General features: G+C 46.3%; 9 protein-coding genes across 9 annotated transcripts; 4 read left to right on the top strand and 5 right to left on the bottom strand.

Annotated features, from left to right (window-relative positions):
- Positions 1-494: 494 nt before the first annotated feature.
- On the top strand, positions 495-1,008 carry LY89DRAFT_740308 (stress responsive A/B barrel domain protein; the record flags this gene model as incomplete). Its single annotated transcript, XM_018220574.1, has 3 exons — positions 495-513; positions 601-835; positions 909-1,008. 3 exons carry the CDS (start codon positions 495-497, stop codon positions 1,006-1,008), a joined length of 354 nt encoding a protein of 117 aa, XP_018064245.1.
- Positions 1,009-1,370: 362 nt separating this feature from the next.
- On the top strand, positions 1,371-2,303 carry LY89DRAFT_597045 (uncharacterized protein; the record flags this gene model as incomplete). Its single annotated transcript, XM_018209959.1, has 1 exon — positions 1,371-2,303. The coding sequence occupies one exon, from the start codon at positions 1,371-1,373 to the stop codon at positions 2,301-2,303; it is 933 nt and encodes a 310-aa protein (XP_018064244.1).
- Positions 2,304-2,538: 235 nt separating this feature from the next.
- On the bottom strand, positions 2,539-3,288 carry LY89DRAFT_689796 (uncharacterized protein). The gene has a single exon (XM_018215975.1). The coding sequence runs from the start codon at positions 3,000-3,002 to the stop codon at positions 2,661-2,663; it is 342 nt and encodes a 113-aa protein (XP_018064243.1). The 5' UTR covers positions 3,003-3,288; the 3' UTR covers positions 2,539-2,660.
- A 636-nt stretch (positions 3,289-3,924) lies between these two features.
- LY89DRAFT_675409 (uncharacterized protein) lies at positions 3,925-4,434 on the bottom strand (the record flags this gene model as incomplete). The annotated part of the gene is made up of 1 exon (XM_018213505.1): positions 3,925-4,434. One exon carries the CDS (start codon positions 4,432-4,434, stop codon positions 3,925-3,927), a length of 510 nt encoding a protein of 169 aa, XP_018064242.1.
- Positions 4,435-6,325: 1,891 nt separating this feature from the next.
- On the bottom strand, positions 6,326-7,782 carry LY89DRAFT_689793 (MFS general substrate transporter). The gene is made up of 2 exons (XM_018215974.1): positions 7,049-7,782; positions 6,326-6,991 (listed from the first exon to the last, which is right to left on the bottom strand). The coding sequence occupies exons 1-2, from the start codon at positions 7,318-7,320 to the stop codon at positions 6,562-6,564; spliced, it is 702 nt and encodes a 233-aa protein (XP_018064241.1). The 5' UTR covers positions 7,321-7,782; the 3' UTR covers positions 6,326-6,561.
- LY89DRAFT_689792 (uncharacterized protein) lies at positions 7,543-8,226 on the bottom strand. Its single transcript, XM_018215973.1, has 2 exons — positions 7,937-8,226; positions 7,543-7,802 (listed from the first exon to the last, which is right to left on the bottom strand). The coding sequence occupies exon 1, from the start codon at positions 8,187-8,189 to the stop codon at positions 7,983-7,985; it is 207 nt and encodes a 68-aa protein (XP_018064240.1). The 5' UTR covers positions 8,190-8,226; the 3' UTR covers positions 7,543-7,802; positions 7,937-7,982.
- Positions 8,227-8,924: 698 nt separating this feature from the next.
- LY89DRAFT_675407 (uncharacterized protein) lies at positions 8,925-9,698 on the top strand (the record flags this gene model as incomplete). The annotated part of the gene is made up of 2 exons (XM_018213504.1): positions 8,925-9,111; positions 9,181-9,698. 2 exons carry the CDS (start codon positions 8,925-8,927, stop codon positions 9,696-9,698), a joined length of 705 nt encoding a protein of 234 aa, XP_018064239.1.
- Positions 9,699-10,375: 677 nt separating this feature from the next.
- On the top strand, positions 10,376-10,627 carry LY89DRAFT_597262 (uncharacterized protein; the record flags this gene model as incomplete). Its single annotated transcript, XM_018209970.1, has 1 exon — positions 10,376-10,627. A coding segment is annotated over one exon (252 nt), but the record flags the coding sequence as incomplete, so codon positions are not given.
- A 1,196-nt stretch (positions 10,628-11,823) lies between these two features.
- On the bottom strand, positions 11,824-14,114 carry LY89DRAFT_700964 (uncharacterized protein; the record flags this gene model as incomplete). The annotated part of the gene is made up of 4 exons (XM_018217157.1): positions 11,824-12,211; positions 12,259-13,025; positions 13,094-13,696; positions 13,743-14,114. 4 exons carry the CDS (start codon positions 14,112-14,114, stop codon positions 11,824-11,826), a joined length of 2,130 nt encoding a protein of 709 aa, XP_018064237.1.
- Positions 14,115-18,657: the final 4,543 nt, after the last annotated feature.

Here is an 18,657-nt window from a genome sequence, read left to right as displayed (position 1 = left end):
AGATAACGTCGAGGACTATTACTCGTTGAAGATTTAGATTGTCTACACAGAAGGGAAAACTCTTATAAGAGCTCTTCTAATATTACATTGTGGGTACGCTAAAAATAAGGGTCCAAGGCTGGATCATGCTTTTCAGCCTTCTCACCTCGATTCCTCACATGTCTCGCATGTGAAAAGGCGTCTTTACAGCGGGGTCTCAAAGTACCGGCCTGAGGGATCGGAGGTCATATCGGTGGACGGGTCGGGGCTCAACAGGTTAGCGAGCGAAATAATGTCGGTCGGGGGCAGTCCGACATGGTTCGGCGTATCGGATGCGTTGTGTAGGAGCAGCGTCGTCTCTGCATACACGCTTCGGGTTGGACGTGCTATTGAAACAAGCCCAACTCTAGACCTGATTTATATCTTGCAACACTGTCCTCCACTCTTGAGACGTCAACAGTGAGATAGACCCAAATTGGACGATTAGGCGAAGCACTCCGGTCGAGTTCTTTAAGATGACGCTTATTCATATTGGTAAGCCAGGCCAGATCCACTCCCGACATCGAATCATGAACGAGCTCTTTGTTGCTTCTTTCGTCCGCTAATACGCACTCACTTCAGTGATGATTACCTTCAAACCTGAAGTAACCGACGAGCAGAAGGAGCAATTCAAACGCGACCTCAGAGAAGCTGCCAAAACATTTCCGTCCGTTATCGATGGTCGCCTAATCGCGGGCGGTCCATCTGTGGCGCAACCCTATGCAATGAGCAGCACATCATTCGACATTGCGTCGGTGAGCTATCACACTGGAAAGGAGGCATTGAACGCCTACTATGCGAGCGATGAATACGAACAGTATGAAACGCCTCCATCTTGCCACTATGGGGCTTTACCAGTTTGAAAGTCTTGCCGCTAACATTTTTCTAAGACTCACATCCAAATACATCTATCCTCTTGCCAGCGATGTGATACGCTTCGACTTTGAGGTCGATTCTCAAGACGAGCATCTCTGCGTGATTCCTCGCTGATTACATTTTGTTGTGTTAGTAGCGCTCGAATTGCTACGGCAGATGTGATATATCGCGGTAATTGTAAGCAGGGTTGATAGAGTCGAATTGCTAACGAACATGGGGACAAAAGTCCGTGCGTTCAGGCTGTAGAACCTCGAAATTAAAACTCTTCACATTAGGACTAAACTATCAACAACTCCACCATTATGGATCCTTTTACCACTCCACCTATGTCTCCACGTCTCCCAGGTGCAGAGATCAGAACCAAGCACAAAGAGGGCATACGCCGGCTCTTCAAATTCGCTAAAATAGGCCTGCAACAGCTCCAGGGCTACTACCACCTAGGAGACAGCACAGTTAGGAAGATCCTACTATACGATATGCCTGAAAGAGCGCGCCCTACACGCACAGGGAGACCCAGAGAATCCCTCAATGAACAGGAGGTTAGAGATATTATTGAGTATATTTGCACCGACCATGCAACTAGAGTGCTGAATTGGATCCAAATACACGATGAATTGCAACTCTCTTGCTCTGTCAAGACCCTCAAACGCCGCTGCAAAGAAGCTGGATACTACTCTTGTATCTGCTGCCAAAAGCCCTACCTCACTAAGACCCAAGCCAATGCGGGGTGGCTGTGGGGGATAGCACACATGTTTTGGACTATTTGGGAATGGAGTCAGATACTGTACTCAGATGAGGTCACATTTCAAGTTGGAGGGAAGAAATGCAAGCAGAGGTGTATTAGGAATAAGAAGGAACGCTGTCATCCTGACTGCATTCAATTCCAAATGCATAGAGGTGGCACTATTCCTGTACACTTCTTTGGTGCTGTAGGCTACGGATACAAAAGTCTATTGATCAACATTCATGGAACTGGGAAGAGTGGGGCATTTACACAAACTGATTACCTTGCTCAAGTACTCAAGCCTTATATTCAGGATTTTTTAGCTGCTTTTGCGGCTGTTTTGGGGCCTGGGAAGACCCCTCAGTTCATGGAAGACGGCAACTCTGCTCACGGCCACAAGACTACTAGCAATATTTGTGCTACTTGGCGTACTTCTATGGGTATTACTCTATTCCCCCATCCTGCAGTTAGCCCTGATATGAATCCTATTGAGAAGTGCTGGAGGAGAATAAAACAAGCTCTCCATAGGCGCCTAAGGCAGCCAACAACTGAGGTTCAAATGGTTGTAGCAGTATTAGAAGAATGGGACAAAATTCCTCAGGAATGGATCAATGGGCTTATTGAGCAGCAGGACTTCTGGGTACACGACTTAATTAAGCGATGTGGCTGGTCTACAGCTAATTAATTAATAAAATTCATGATTCTGATGCCCTGAACGCACGGACTTTTGTCCCCATGTTCGTAAGGCATAAGGAGAGACTGGCAATGAGTGTGCACGAAAAGAGTTTCTCGAGGAGGGAAGAAGTAGCTCCAAATACTAGCCACTCTCAGATTCCAATGGTCAGAATCAGTCTCTTCCTACGTGCATTCACATTCCCAGTGTTCTCAAAGGTGTTTACAACATGTGTATGGTATTGAATGCCAACTGAGATATGAATCATCTAATCTATCTATGTTGTAGCAGTGATAACCTCAAATCTAATACAAACCATTTTGGAAGCTCTAAGGGGGATCGATTTCAGGATTACACACCCGTACTCTCTCACTTGCGAGCCGAGTCCAAGAATTGATGGATCTGACTAATGGTTTGCTTTACTCGTGCCTCCCTTGTCCCATCAGCCTTCTGGTACACGAGATCACTCTGGCCAAGAAGAGCATCCAGTAGTAAGCCCTGTGGCTGAGCGCCACTCGATGATCCGTTGCTCGAAGCTGTTGCACCGAGTCCAAGACTATCGTCGATACTTTCCAAGATAACAGAGCTCGCTTTGAGTAGAGACTCAAGCTGCAGTCCGGGTTGGTCCATGAGCCGAATACCCCCGATTTCAATTTCAGGTATGTAGAGGGGCAAAGTCGCAGGCAGGTTTCCGAGGGCAACGTCTCCCATGAAAATGAGGATGTCCTGGAAAACGGTATTGTATGCGTGTATTATGTGCGCATAGTAGGAGATGATCGTAAGAGAGCGTGCGGGCCAATGATGTTGTCGGTGAAAGAGGGTCTCGACGACGACTCTTCGGACTCCATGGCATTCGGGCTTCCGAGACAAGGTCCCAGCGAGTCATCTGCTCGAGACTTCAGTCTTCACGGATTTTCTGGATCGGGTTGGGTAACAGAAGTCCGAACGCAAGCCTGCACATGACGAAGGATCGCAAGAAAGGTTTGGGAGTCACCGAACAATGTTGTGATAAAATGCCTCGAGGCTGCTGCACGAGATTCCATTGATTCTGTGTTCATGTTCGCAGCGATATTACCGAGGCCCCTACGTACACTCTACTCACTACGATTTTTCAGAATGAAGTGCCCACTACCCCGGTTTTAGAGCACCAAAATTACTAATTTTTTGGCCATGCAACGTGGGTGCAATAAGTCGCATAGTATATAGCAGCTTATATTAGCTATAATTAATGTTAGAAATAATAAAAACTTTCACTACATGCAAGTGAAACTCTAGAGGTGTTGAAGCCTGAGGCAGTACTTGGCTTAGTGTGACATGGGGGTTAGATTATCCAGTACTGCAATCACACCCGTGGTGCAAGTTTATTAAGCTAATTGCACCTAAGCAAGCTGCGCATGCATAACTGCCTTAGGCTTCAAGAAATTCTAGTATCGCAGTACATAATAAGGACTTTACAATTATTATTTTATTAATTAAAACTTATATACTAAGTAATCAACCACAATAATACAAGTTGCTAGTCAATTGCGTCGCAAAAATTAAGATTTCTGGTGTTTTAGGGCTTAAGTGGCGGGCACTGGCGGGCACTTCATTCTGAAAAATCGTAGTGAGTAGAGTGTACGAGCGGGCCTCGCTAGATATCGGGCGAGGAGTGTCGGGTCGCCATGTATTCATCAGCATCTCTTGTCGAGCGTCTGTGCAAGTCGAGGATCTGTGTCGTATAGAGCTTGATGTCTTCGGAGGAGACAGATTTTGTATGTGGGCTGGCAAGCTCGCTTGACATTTGCCCGCTATGAACGGGAGAAGCCTCTATGGCTCTCTGGTGTTGAGGCATGCTCGAGAGCATAGCAGTATGGCCCAGAATCTCGTTGTCTGTTCGAACCCCTTTTGTAGTCCTTGTGGGCGATTGTGCGTTTGACGTAGGTCTTGAAGACTCGTCGGCAGACGAAGGAATGGTAGGCGTTTGGAACAGCTTGTCAAGAAAATTGTTGTCAAAGCAGCCGATAGTGGGTAAAGTCTGAGTCCGACCGCTCTGGCCAAATTGCTCCCAGAGCTCGGTTGGTAGAGTATTCTGATTATTCGAGAAGCCATCGAAATTCTGCAGTTGGGTCTGAAAGGTCATGTCTAGATCCGGCCCGATCATGTTGCGAATTTCTGGGGGTAGTTGGTCAATTCCATCCTGGAAGATATTGATTGAAGTTACCGGACTTAGTCTCGACGAGAGTTCTGAATCGGCGGATGAGGCATAGCAAGACAACTGACTTGTTTGCAATGACCCGCTATTCATTGAAATACTGGATCCATGGCGGGACGCCGAATCGCTGGTACAGCAGTTGGTGTGGGATTTTCGATATCGCTCGCAAGATTGATCGGGTCCCGGACGTACACATCGAAGTTTCTATCGTCGGCACCGATCACAGGCACTTCGCCTGACCACATCGTCTACCATGGTAGAAGTCTGGCGTGAGTCGTAACCTGTTCTTCCTGAGCCCAACCAGGTTGCACGGGATCTTGCCGTATAGTCTGGTACAGATGCAATCACCGAAGCTGGCGAAGAACATGGAGAGGTACTCGTAATACAATGAGGACATCTACACGATCCCTTGGACTGTAGGATAACGATCAATGATACGTCGTATCATGGCAGTAGTTTGAGAGCTCCAACTTGAGAGAATCAGCCAGAGCACGTAATGGAGCAATAAACCATCCTTTAACTCTTGAACGGAATATTTCAGAGGGCCTGCGAGTAAGCCTCCAAGTAACTGGGTTATTTTGCAACTTTGCAGCGAACTGAAACAGTTACTACATTTGGCTATGTTGCGGTGCGGCGTAGATAATGTCTTACCCCTAGGTTACAGAATTCTGCGAAATTGTCGCAATCCAGTGCTTTTGGACTTTTCACGATATACGCTGCTCTGTAGGTTTCGAGATAGTTTTAAAAGTAATATACGTGCTTTGGACTCAGATCTGAGGTATCTAACATTGTTACGATGCTGTAGATTTGCAAATAACTATTTCTGCTCGTGCTTTAAACCCACTATATAACCAGACTCCAGGGCCCTTGCACTGTAATTTACAGTAGCGTTGCTGTACTGCAGAGCTGCAAAACGACTCAAATGTGAGCCTTAAAACTAGCGAGAGTCAGTACAAAGGTCCAAAAAAAAGGCACAGTCCAACTGAATAGGAAGATGATATGTACTGAAACACGCAAGCGGTCTCGAGCGGTCTATAACTTTAGCCAATTGAGTATGTTGAAGCTATCGACCGATATCGTTGGAGATAAGCACTTATGCAGCTTACTAAAGTGAGGTCATCTCGTATCAGTAATTTCAAGCGTGCGCTGCAGACGCCTGGGATTGCTAGGAATCAATAGGGCTGAAAGGCAGAGAACCTGGGAAGTTGGAAGTATAGACGAGCAAAGAAGAGGATCGGTCCGGCCCGACAGACTTCACAACCGCGTAATCACCACAAGACCTATACTACTTATACTCACTTGAACCGTACGACATCAGAATGAAAATAAGAGCAACACAAATGACACACGCCTCACCAAATATTTGGAAGGATTTGAGCGTGGTGTGGGAGCAGTGAGAGGGGTGACACATCTCCTCTGCTAATCGCGACGGAGTTCCGAGTACAAGATGTCTGACCGGGCCCCGGTAGCTCGCCAGCAACGATGATGTGACAATATAAGGTTACAGCGGAATGATTGCGCTCTGCATTTCTGCTCACCGTGTAATTGTGCGACCCTGACCCTACCTAGGTAGGTAGGTACCTTAGCTGATGGTCTGAGTGAGTGACACGTGATCGAACAAGAGCAAAGCCACAAAGCCACAAATCCCGACAGTTTGGTTGCTGGGAGCCTCTTGGCAAGGATTGAAGCCGACGGCGTTGCGATCACGTGGGGCGCCCCTTCCCCTGCCGGGATTTCGAAGCTTGCGGAGAACTATTCCCGGCTATTGCATAAGATTGAGGCTTATCAGCCGACCGAAAGTAACCTGAATCTTACGGAAGTGACAATCAGTCCATTTGGCAACCGTGCGCCTGGAATACGAAGTACTTCGTATTGGCATTGTCCCGCCCTATCCTCCCGCTATGTTCTTCTGCTCAATACGTTTTCCTGTGTCTTGCTGACATTCTGAATGGAGTTGGTGATCGGGGTGGAAAAGTGCAGATTGCCGAGTGTGATAAAATTCCTCTTACTCTGCAGAAATTGTCCACACTCTACCACGTCGCCATCAGTAAATCCGGAGTGCCTCTTCCGCCTTCCTCAAAATCTCTCGAAAAACTTCTTGTTGGTGTAGAGCCATCTCGAATATAACGTAATTGCAGACCCGACAAAACATGTGAGCGCCGCAAATAGCTCCACGCCCGACCAACCGAACGATGAGCTTTCGATGATTGGACCGCCAATGACTCCCATAGTAATGCCGGGGATCGAGAAAGCCAAATATGTGAGTCCCAAGCGGTAGCCGATCTCGCCCGCAGGCGACACCGATATAGGCAGAGCGCCAGACAGACTTGTGAATGCTCCCGACATGAAACCAAAGAAGACGGCGAAACCGATCATCTTGGCCGACGTCTTTGCAACAAGCCAGACGGCGAGCTCTGAGACTCCGCACAAAGCGCAGGCGATGATGAACGTATTCCATCTGCCGATCCTGTCGGCAATATACCCAGGAACGAGACGGCCGAAGAGACTTTCAAGAGATTGAATCATCAGCGAGTGCCAACAGCATAGATGAGTGTCAGCTTACCTCACGGCGTTAAAAATAGGGACCAAGTATTGGGCCATTTCCTGGGACATATGGGCCACCTGATACCCTGAAGATGCTAGGTACACGACCGGAAGGTAGATGCCAAAAGTCAGGAAGAAGAGTCCCAGCAGCAACAGGGCGAATGGGTACTCGGTGAAGGGCGTAAGATAGTGACTGAAAGATATCTTGCGGGCCACGGGTTTCGTCCTCGGGCGCACTGTAAACACAGCAAATATTTGCACACCAAGAATGAGAAATGCCGCAGTCCTCATCGCCCAAGGATATCCCACGCTGTCAATCATGCGACTGATCATGATAGGGAAAATAACGCCACCGACTGACGAGCCCGTCACCATGACGCCCATAGCGAATCCACGCCGTTTCACAAACCAGGTGGCAAGGCTGCTGATTGCTTTATCACATACCTAGTTAGCAAGCGGCAATGGTATGGTGGTCAGGAAATCGAACTCACCAGGCGGGTAGATCATTGCAAATCCGATAGCACTGCACACTCCTTGGGACAGGAGAAATTGATAGTATTTCGTTGCCAGAGACGCCATCATGAGCCCGAAAACGTGAAGCAGTGTGCCCGCGAGGATGAGAGTTCGCGCTCCATATTTATCATACAGAATACCGACGAGTGGCCCCATGGCGAACAGGAAGAAGATCTGAAGTGACGGGATCCACGCGATTGTACTAGCAGAGTAGGTTTTCAGGGGACCCGCCTGGTAGTATTGCTGGAAGATACCCACGGCTGAGAGGTAATTGCAGTTGTTAGCGAATTGAACATATTGAACATATTGAACATATCGCCGCCGAGATCAATACAGTAGCGAGAGTGAAAAAAAACTCGGAAGTGGAAGGTCATCGAGGAGGCAGAGAACTCACAGTTGGCCCAGCCCGGGCTGACGAGTGAGCAACACCATCCTCCCGCTCAAACTAGCCAGGCATCAAAGCCTCCATCGATTCTGCCCGCGCCGTCGTCGTCGCTGTCGTCGCTGTCGTCGATCGCTATGGGGTCTTTTGGAAGGCTGAAGAGTTGTTGTTGTTGTTGTTGTTGTTGTTGTTGTAGTAGTACTTGATGTTGTTGTTCTTTCCCATTTTGCTCAACGTCACCCCGGATCCCACGTTTAGTATCCATGTATGTGGATTGGAATGCGGCGAAATCAGGATTTGGGTATGGAGTGGCTTGGGTAAAACGAAGGACATCGAGGACTTCGGAAAGTAAAAAGAGAGGAGAGAAATGCCGGGACGGGGACGGAGCAGCAGCATTCGGGAACGGGAACGGGAACGGAACGGGAAGGATGGTATAGTACGCTCAGCGATCCCCAAATTCACATCTGCGCATTACAAACCACGTATGACCAATCCCGACCGGGAGCGTGAGCATTCGGAGACTAGCGGCCGAACCTGCGTCCGAATTAGCTAGGTACGTACCTTAGGGTAGGTAGGTAGGTAGGTAGGTAGGTAATGACTCCGGCGCCCTGGCCCTGGGGATGATCTCCAACAGGGCAGGGCACGGGCAGGGCACTGCAGGGCACGATCTCGGCTGATTTGGCAGTTGGCACTGCACTAATATGCCCCTGGAATAGGGAGCCGAAGCCTAGGTAGAGGTAGGGTAGCTTGTGCTGCTGTCTTTCTCCCCCCATCCCAGCGCCCTTTTGCTGATTTAGCAGCTAGCAATATGCCCTGCCCTGTAATAGGTTAGGAGCCGAAGCCTCCCCTATCCCATCCCAACGCCCCCTTCCCCGTAAGGCAGCGCATTAGCAAACCATTTACTGTACCTGCCTAGATTTCAGTCCCTTTCACTTTCGCGCTGTCGCATTATTACTCGACTAGGTAACTATCGATCAATCTAGCAGCAATCCGTCTCGAAATGTCGCCGCCGTGTACCGAATTATGCGTCTTTCCTCTCAAGCCGGGCTACGATATTGGCAATTCAAATCACAACGCGGCAGACGTTCTGAGGGATTGCCTACTCACCGTCTTACAGCAACCAGGCGCACAGGAGATCAAGTTTGGTACGTGGGTCGAGAATGCGAGGAATCTAGAACTATTCGTCGGTAAGTAAAAGTAAGGCGTCCTACTCCGGATTCACATCATGTTTTCAAATAATTAGAATAACTCCACAGACTGGGACGAAAAGAAGAACCATGATGATTTTCGTGCCACCGACGCATATGGCCCATTCTGCCAACAATTCCTGAGCATACTTGAAGGTAACCTACTAGTAATACATATCGACTTCCAACCCGCCAGCAAACTCAGCACCGTCCTCGCGGCGCCGGTGACCGAGGTGTTGACCTTCTACTTCGACGGCGCACCACCCGCCAGTTACCTCGATGCTGTCGTGACATTCGCCCAGCATTGCCTCGGGGCCAAGGGCGGGACCTCGACTGCGATCCCGGGGTTTATGGACTTGGCGGCGGGAATCACGTATCAGGATCTGATGCATAAGGGCGTCAAGGGCAAGGCAGCGGTGGTGCTTATTGGGTGGACGAGTGTTGATGCTCATATGAAGTTCCGAGAAACGCAGTACTTCAAAGACCACTTCCATCTGCTACTCCGGGACGCGAAGCAGTTCGAGATGCACCACGTAGCCTGCCTCGACTTCCGAGGACATGTGATAGGCCAAAATGCGCGGCCATAATGGCGCAGCTGAGCTTACACTATCGACCTTCGAGTATAGTACAGATGAGCGAAATTCAGTGAATTGGTAATCTATTACAATCCAACGACAGACTAAACAAGGTGCTTAGGTAAGGCAAATGCATATGCAACATCTCCCTCACCAGTCATCAAGGTTCTCCTAAGGAACTTCAATCAGCTCTTCCTGGCCCCAAAGCTTGTCCTCCAGTCCAGCAATTTCCTCCTTCAATACCTCAATCTCCTCATTCTTGACCTCAATCTCAGCAAGTGGCGAGGCTAAGACTATATAGTCTGCCATTTGCTTAGCTACCTCGGGAGTTTTCTCATTGCCATTCATTCGTCGACATGTCTATGAATTGTTTCTCACAGCTCACCTTATTGGGACCATCTTCGCCATAGTAGTGCTCTTTATGCATCTGCAACCACTCAATATTTCCAGCCTCTCAACAATCTTAATGATCGTGTTAGTTTTGGTGGTTGTTGTAATAATGACAAATCGCCTGGAAGTAATTTTTTGGATGAAGGCGGATGTCAATACTATTAAAGAGAATAGCTTCTTCTTGCAGAGCTCCGTCTGAGGAACCATGCAAGATTCATGCCGGCCAGTATATGAACTTGCGAATAGCTACGTCCCTTCGGTCTTTTCATGAATCGCATCCGTTTTTCATATCATCGTAGGAGAATGATGGCAATGGCAATGCCAGGATCATTACCGTCCTAACAGAGCGCATGAGCGGATTTACTCGAAGACTTCGAGCAATTCCCACGACGGTAAGAACCTTCGTTGAAGGGCCGTACGGCCATTCACCTCTATCAGGAAATGATGGCAATTTCATCTTCTTCTCATCAGGAATTGGCATAACAGCCCACTTGGGTAGTATCAAGCAGCTACTGGACGCTCGAGATCAGGGGCCTACTAACACCGGGTAATTGGCCTCCTCCGGGAGGTCGACGAGATTGAGTGGTGGGATATGGCAATCAAAACGGCGCATCAGCTTCTCGACCAGGATGGAGATCGATGTCAGAAAGAAGCACCAGATTGGCCGCATGCAAGGAGTCGATTTGGTTACCTAATTGAGTTGAGTTGAATGATGCTCACATTAGTGGGCTAGATTTTTCGGTATATCATGTTCGTTCGCCATGGCCTAGGGATGACAGAGACATTTAGTGAATCAAGGAGAGATCGTCAAAGATGGGAGGCCGGGTCATTGAACATGGCTACCACTCTTCAGCAGGAGTTGGCCAATCTCGAGGGCCAAGACCAGCTTCGAGCGCGCACCCTGATCTCTGGTAAGTTGGTAAAAACAGACTCAAAATACCTCTCTAACCTCGTTAGTTTGTGCGAACCAGGAAATGATGGATGCTATTCCAAAGCTTGCGTGCACACACTCGAGAAGGAAGCGGGCAAAGGAGATATTATATTTCATGACCATGGCTTTCATCCAGAGACCTAAAGCCTACTATAGCAGCACTTGGTTGTCGAGTACAAAGGAGAGAAAATCCAAGAGAAGTCAAAGTCATACAAATTTACATGCAATTCTTTGTTAGTTATTTCGTTTTTAGTAAATTGGAATTGACTTGTGGAGTTAAAATATTTTTGTTTGTAAGCTCTCGATACCATATTCTGACACTTCTGTCATGTCGAATTTGAGTTGATTTTCAATTTTCATCCACTCTTAATGCTCAAAATAATAGAATGGCTACTAACCTTACGGTATTAAATGCTAGCTTTTGTCTCGTGGTTATTCTAGTCATGTGCTCTTATTTAACGCCATAGTACCTAGGTAGCACTAGCGAGCTCAAGCGCCTTAAATAAGAGCTCTTTCCATAGAAACAAAGTAACCTCTTTCACCCTCATAAATCCAAGCATAGCTGTTGCGCACCCACCTCTTCTCCAGTGGCTTAAAATCTCGAAGAAAAAAATGCAAAAGACTACGGAGAAGAGATGATAGATAGAGGAGAAGGGAATATAGAAAGGGAGGATGAGAAAAAGAACAGACTTCTGTGGTTTGGTAAGCGGTGACATAATATCATGGTCAATCAATGTTGGACGGCCATCCCAGCAAAACAATTCATAGAGACTATTCATCGCGATACCAGAGACCAGCAAACTAAAAAAAACACATTCACATCAATATTTTTTTACCCTTCTCAAGTTCTTCAATCTCCTTCTGGAGCTGCTTTCGCTGGCGCTTTTGCCTGGCATCCTCTCCTGCAATCTCCTCCATCTGCTCCGATGTCATCTTGCCAAGAAAGGATGGTGAGAGGAGTCTCAATGGGGTTGCTGGTCCGGACATGAGATGGTATTCTGTTGCTTGCATACAGATCACATCCACTACCCGCTTCCAAGCAACTTGGTAGTAGGAACGTAGAATGTCGTGAAGATCTTGTACCGTATGCTCAACGTTGCTCATTGGATGATGAACCATGATGTCGTCGAGTCGGACTACAGAACCGTGTGTGCAGTCGTCAAAAGATTTCTTGGACATTGCTTCCTGCATCCGCTTCTGTCGACTGTATAGCAATCAGAAAGAGCTTCCAGTCAGGGAGTGGGGTCATACCATTTCTCGAGAGTGTCATTGAAATAGTGATTCTGCGTTGCTGGCTTTGATTTCTCGACTTCCAAGACAAACTTTACCTGGTCGACTGCTCTCTTGTACCGCTCGAGTAGCTCATCAATCAATAGACACATCAACCCGTTTCGAACGCGATCGTCAGGACAGACAAGTTGAAGCAGATCGGTGATAAAGTTGTGTACGATGGTCGCGGCATCACTGACATAGCCCAAGGCAATACTGTCCCATTTCATCGATTGCTTCGTCAAAGTGATGGCAAGAAGCGACGGATCAAATGTCCCGAGTTCAAACCCACGCGACTCATTGTAGACACTTGTGAGCCAGTCGTGGATCCCATGTTTCAAAGGTACAGAGAGCTCATCCTCCTCGCATAAGATGTCTTCGATATCGTTGTGTGGTTCAATGGCTCTCGTGCGAAAAGTATCGCGTCCCTCAATTTCCGATTCAGATACATCCAAGCCACCAATTGTGCTGCTAACCTCGAACTCGTACGTATGCCCTAGCATCTCGACTGCCTTAGAAAAAGTCTCATTGCAACCCACGATGCGTGTTGCTAGACAGAGCTTCGGATGTCCATTGAAGATCTGATCTGCCCAGTATCTGGCACCTAGTGCAAGTGAGGTAACTTTCTGGAAGCGAGTCACAATATCCATCAAGTACTCCCTCTGATCAGATGTCGTGTCTCGACTTGCACCAAGGCTTAAAAGTGAGGCTCTACAGTCTTTGAGCTTCTTGTTAAGCTCTGCTTTGACCTTGAGCGGGTCGGTCAGTAGCTGTAGCTGAGATCTGAGATGTTTGAGCTGTTGGATAAGTTACTTACTTTCGGAAACTCACGTCGGGTGTGAGTAGCGAGGACCTCCTGTAGACGTAGCTTTAGGGCTGGGATGCCAACCCTATCCTTTGCCAGCCTGTTGAACGGCGTTACTGTTTCGAAAAAGCCCTTCTCAAGTGCATGTCGGTCAGAAGTCGGGTCAGACAGCTCAAGCTGCCCCGGGTTTCGCACCAAGTGCCATCCTAGATTCAGCTGGTGTTTTCGACCTTCGATAAGGTCGCCCACACCAGACTCAGTGCCCTTGTCCACAAGATCAGGCTTGGTCAAGACACCAAGCGTTCTCTGTCCCTCCGGGTCAACTTCTTCTGCCATCTCCAAAATCTCTTGTGTAGCGATGTCAACGTTGGCAGGAATGATGGCAAGAATGACAGATCGCGGATTCTCCATGTAGCCCTGCACCATAGACTTGACCATTTGCATATCTGCTTTGTTGGTAACCCCCTGCGTCGTTCTCTTGAAGATTCCCGGAACGTCGATCACACTGAAGTGCTGCTGCTCGGGTCCAGATACCTCTAGACACAGGACGTCCTCCGAGAAAGTATTCGAACGACCTGGGTCATCCGAATTGGAAATTTCCATGATTTTATGAACCTGCAAATCTTAGCATGGCTTGAACCAAACATCCTTAGGTACATACCTCGTGCATAATCTCTGTGAAGGTCTTTTGGTCCAAGGTTTCGATCTCTTTGCTCCATGTTCGTACCTGCTCTATATGTTCTGTTGTGGCTGACTTGGCAGGAATAATCCAGGCGCTGATTTTGCTTGTTGATGATCGTCGGAAGATGATCTGAGTGGCAAACCGAGTACACAATGTACTGTCTCGAGGAAACGGCAAGTCCGTCAAGCCTTCCAACCCCGAGCTCTTTCCACTGGACTGATCCCCAACAACCACAATTTGGGGAAGATCAATGTAATTGCCAACATTGCAGGCAAAAAGCTTGTCGATCTTTTCCAGCATGACCGGATCTGCAAGGGTAGCAGAATTCTCTTTCTTGCCGCGAAGAGGCATTGAGTTGGGAGTTTCCATAGCGATGGGAAAGTGGTTGGTCGATATCAAGGCACCAAAATGAGGCTATGACAGTCTTGGTGAAGCAGAGGGGTCACCTTGCTTCTTATATGCAACTCTTCCTTCATCTCAGTGCAACGGACAATAAGAAGGGGAGTCATTGATTTTCAGCGGTCAGCGGGTACACACATATAGAGCCAGCATGGGGTCATATTCGTTTGAAGGCGATCGATCGTGCATGAAAGTATGAAGAAGTGATATCTCCATCCTTGATGTGAGTGCTTTCTTTTCTCAGCAGCAAGATTAAGAGACACTAAGTGCTTATTGATATCAGTAGCATCATGAAGTTCCTTTAAGCCCTGAAAAGTGTCTAGATAGCAGGGCTTTGCTCTCGGGTTAATTCGAGATTCGATTTCTTGAATTTGATTCCGAAACATTTGCATCCGAGCGTGAAGAAATTGTGACGCATATGTTCTGCATGCTTTTGTGCGCCTGCCTACACCCGTACTCAGTTAGAAACTTATGCCGAGACTTACAGAAGTTGGACATCCATGCAAACGCGCAACATCGACGAGTGTTTCGAATCCGTCAGATTCTACTAGGCATATGAATCCAGTTTGCACGAGGAACAGGCATCAGCTCACACTATTTACACGCCTCGGAAGTCATCAAAGCCAATCTTGCTCTCGATTGACGGCATATGTGCGGTGTGAGAGTTCTGCGTTGTGACTGACGCAAACGGCAACACTGGACTTCTATTCGCCGTACTTGCACGTACTCGTTTGCTTTCTGGCTTTGAGTTGTTGGACAACACGCATCGCATGCGATTTCTCATTCTACCCGTTTGAAGTTGTCGAGTTCTGGTGAAGGGGCTTGGCCAAGGTCTGAGATCCTGGATTGAGCGGGTGCTCGCATATCTGAGATGTCGTGTTGGTCCAACGACGACGCCACTGGAAGAACAGCAGCTGAGAAAAAACAACGGGATTCCATGAACCATCTCGAGATTTCTATTTTTCTGTGCAGAATTGATTTATGGAAACGGCCCACATTTTGGTGAGGACCGTGAGGTTGCAGTCATCGAGTGCTGCTAGCCCACCGACACTACAGCCGATTGCATAGCAGATTGCATAACTCGTGACACCACGTCAAAATTAACCGAACTTTTTTTTTTAAATTATTAAAATGTCACGGTTCCTGCCTTACCTGGAAGTAAGGTCACGTGGGTTGGTATGGTAGATGAAGTAAAGTCGGCAATAGTATTGAAGTCAAGAATAATAATCAAGTTGAGCACGAGCTCCTATCTAACGAGTGAAGTTGAGTGGTTATATAGTTTCTCCGTGTGCTGGAGTCCGTCTTTCCCTGGAGTCCAGGAGTCCCGGGGAGTCCATCAGACTCCCTCGGACTCCATCACGTGGTCAGGTTCCCCCGCTCACTGGGCCTATGGCCCATGGGTCCCGTGATCGTGACATAAAATCTAAGAATAATTATTTCTTTATTACGCAATTATAATGCTTTAAATTAAAAATTTAAATTAATTATTTTATAAAAAAAATTTAAATTAATAAATATATTATTTATTATAAAAAATTGTAACGGGTTGAGACTTATGCAAAGACTTAGTGCCCAAAGGCCTAAGGCACCTGCGTTGCTATTAGCAACTAAAGGATACATAGCTAGAACAATGTATATAATACCGTACGAGAGTCTAAGAGTAGACTTTTCTCTTTAGTTTGTTCTTCTTGTATTTAGGGAAACTATTTGCTTAAGCATAGCACTACTAACCTATGATATTAGAACAAACTCACTTTACTCGATCAAACTGTCTTAATAGTTTATTGTACGCCTATCGATTAAGTCGTACGAGATAATAAACTTAGACACACCGGAGATTTCGGAAACAGTAAGCTAAGCATTTAGAGGGATAACGGATAAGGTTCCATCTTGGGCAAAGCACTTTCTTCAACAAATGGAAGCTATCGAGCTTTGTACGAGAGAATTAGCGAGAATCGCTACACTAGTATCGACGGTTATGCCAAATGTAGCACAATTGACTTCGAACGCTAAGGTGTAGAGTGCGTCTACCCTAGTATTAGGGATGCTAAATCCGATACAAAATCTAGAAGGTCGATCGAACACTTAAAGTGGAGCTCAATCGACGATAGACGATTTGCTTGGACTATTGCGTACGGAACGACAACGCAAACGACTATCCGACTCCGAGATGTTTGAGGGATTAAGATCAAGGTTTCGACTATAGCTAGACTAGATGCGGGCGAAGCTTGCGGTCGACATAAGCTATAAGCCTCACAACGTACGATTTTAGTACGTCTATAGCCGACTTAAGGGCGCTGCCCTAGGATAAGTCACCCCTTAGGTTTTAGCCCAATCAACAGCTAAGGCACCGATTGATGAACAAGCCTTAGAAGGAATCTTTATACAACTTCGGAACACGTTTGACGACCTAAAATCCGTGGAACGAGCCGTACGGAAGCTAGATACTTTTTAACAAGGCACCTAATCGTTTTCGAAGTATTTAGCCCGCTTTAAGCGAACGCTGCTTAAAGCCGGAGGCCTTTCGTAGAATAATACAATAAAAAAAGCGTTTCTAACTCGAGGACTTTCAATGGATATTCGACAAACACTCCTAGCAACCCCAACACTAGTATCATACGTAGATTATTATACTTAATTACATATAGTGAGCCGGAATTTAGAATCTATGCGTCTAAAGGAAAAGGCGAGCTAGAGACCGACTTTCTACCCGAAAGACAACCTACTAGTAGCTACTAATCGAATAGAATAGGAGCCGATAAAGACAACCCAACTAGCTGCCATATAAAAGGAGAGGATAAAGAGCACTTAAAGACTAGAGGACGCAAAAAAGTCGAAGAAGGAGAAGCGCACTTATTATAAGTATGGAAAAGCTAGACACATCGTACGAGACTACGAGGAGTTATACGAAGAAGAATCTTTATAAAAGGTGTCCCTCTTAGCTATAAAGACTAAGAAAGCAAAGCTATTGTTATCTAAGGAAAAGGATAGCGACTCGGAAAACGAGTAGCTTTGTGCTAAAAGCGTAGTATAAAGCAAAGAAAAGATGTAGTATAAGATTAGGAGGAATTTAAACCTTCGATAAATAAGCTACTATTTCTAATATTAACTTTAGTGAATAGAAAAGCCTTTACTAAAACTTTAGTCGACTTAGGGTGCTTATTATACGGAGTGATCGACTCTCGATTTGCTTAGAAACATAATTTAATGCGTATAAAGATTACTTTATGAGAGCTAATCGGAGTAGGCGACTAAAAAGCGGGAAAAATAGAGGAAGTAGCCGTTATACAAACTAATATCGATGGGTGTATTGAAGAGAAAGCGTTCTTTTATATAGCACTAAAACTAGCATCGTACGATTTGATCTTAGGATTGCTATAGATGCGAAAAAACTAAGTGCTTTTAAGTGTAGACCGTTTATCTTTAGTAATCGGAAGCTAAAAGACAAGCGTACGAAACTAGAATACAAGTATTACAACTATTAAGTTGAACTTAGTCTAAGTCTTAGCTATAGTGTTTGTATAAAGCATGAGAAGGAAGCACGTAGGCGGACAAGCGGAGATTTTCTCTACTACAATAGCAGATATCGAAAAGGCTCTTATAGTGAAAAAGGAGACCGATCTTCACACAAAACTACTATTACACTATTTCGAGTTTTTAAAGGCGTTTAATCGAGCAAAAGCAAAGAAGCTTCCGCTTCTTTGAGGCCTCGGTGTAGACTATACGATCAAGCTAAAAAAGGTTGATAGGAAAGAGCTAGTTATACCTTAGGGTCTCTTATATAGTATGTTACGAGATAAGCTTATAGTGCTTCGAAAAACGCTAACTAGCTTGCTTAATAAGTAGTTTATTTAAGTAAGCAATTCGTTGGCTACTACGCTAGTTCTCTTCGTACGAAAGCCAAGAGGTGGGTTACGATTTTGCGTAGACTACCGAGCCTTGAACCGGATTTTAAGAAAAGACTAATATTTGTTGCCACTGTTGGAAACGCAGTATACAGCTAATAATCACGTGATTCGTTTGGATGAGACCGTACCACGATGAGGTTATATTCCTTCTATCTGTGGTATTAAGTCTGCTCTCAAAACTAAGGGCAGTAAGCCAGCTATATACAGAGTATCGTACGAGGCTTGACTCGTACGCATAATATTCGACACCCACGTGGAGGCCCGAAACAGTAGATCACGCGGATAACTCTCACCCGCCGGATTGTCCTTATCCGACCGAGTCAGTACTCACCTTCCGAGTCAGAGGCGCCCTGGGCTATACTCCCGACACTTATTATATTAATCCGTAATACTTTCGAATGCTTTTTATAATATTTTAAACTTATTACGGTTATAGAGTCACGTGCTCGCTACGAAATACTTACGTGACCGCTCGCTTATATATATGCTCTGCCTTCCGGCGCTTCCTTCCTTTCTTTCTTCTTTACTTTTAGATTCTAAGAGATAGCCTAATCGATTCCTCGTCTACGTACTTAAGTCTAATTATA

This window comes from Mollisia scopiformis (genome assembly GCF_001500285.1).
Source record: "Mollisia scopiformis unplaced genomic scaffold LY89scaffold_27, whole genome shotgun sequence".
NCBI classification, from domain to species: Eukaryota; Fungi; Ascomycota; class Leotiomycetes; order Helotiales; family Mollisiaceae; genus Mollisia; species Mollisia scopiformis.
Note: the sequence above shows the minus strand (reverse complement) of the source record. Positions and strands in the feature narration are given on the sequence as shown.

Bases quoted from the DNA above. Each gene is read 5' to 3' on its own strand.
- LY89DRAFT_689796 (XM_018215975.1), bottom strand. From the start codon at position 3,002: ATGGGAGACGTTGCCCTCGGAAACCTGCCTGCGACTTTGCCCCTCTAC.
- LY89DRAFT_689793 (XM_018215974.1), bottom strand. From the start codon at position 7,320: ATGAGGACTGCGGCATTTCTCATTCTTGGTGTGCAAATATTTGCTGTG. The intron at 6,992-7,048 runs GTAAGCTGACAC...ATCTCTTGAAAG, and splicing joins CCTATTTTTAACGCCGTGAG to TCTCTTCGGCCGTCTCGTTC.
- LY89DRAFT_689792 (XM_018215973.1), bottom strand. From the start codon at position 8,189: ATGGATACTAAACGTGGGATCCGGGGTGACGTTGAGCAAAATGGGAAA.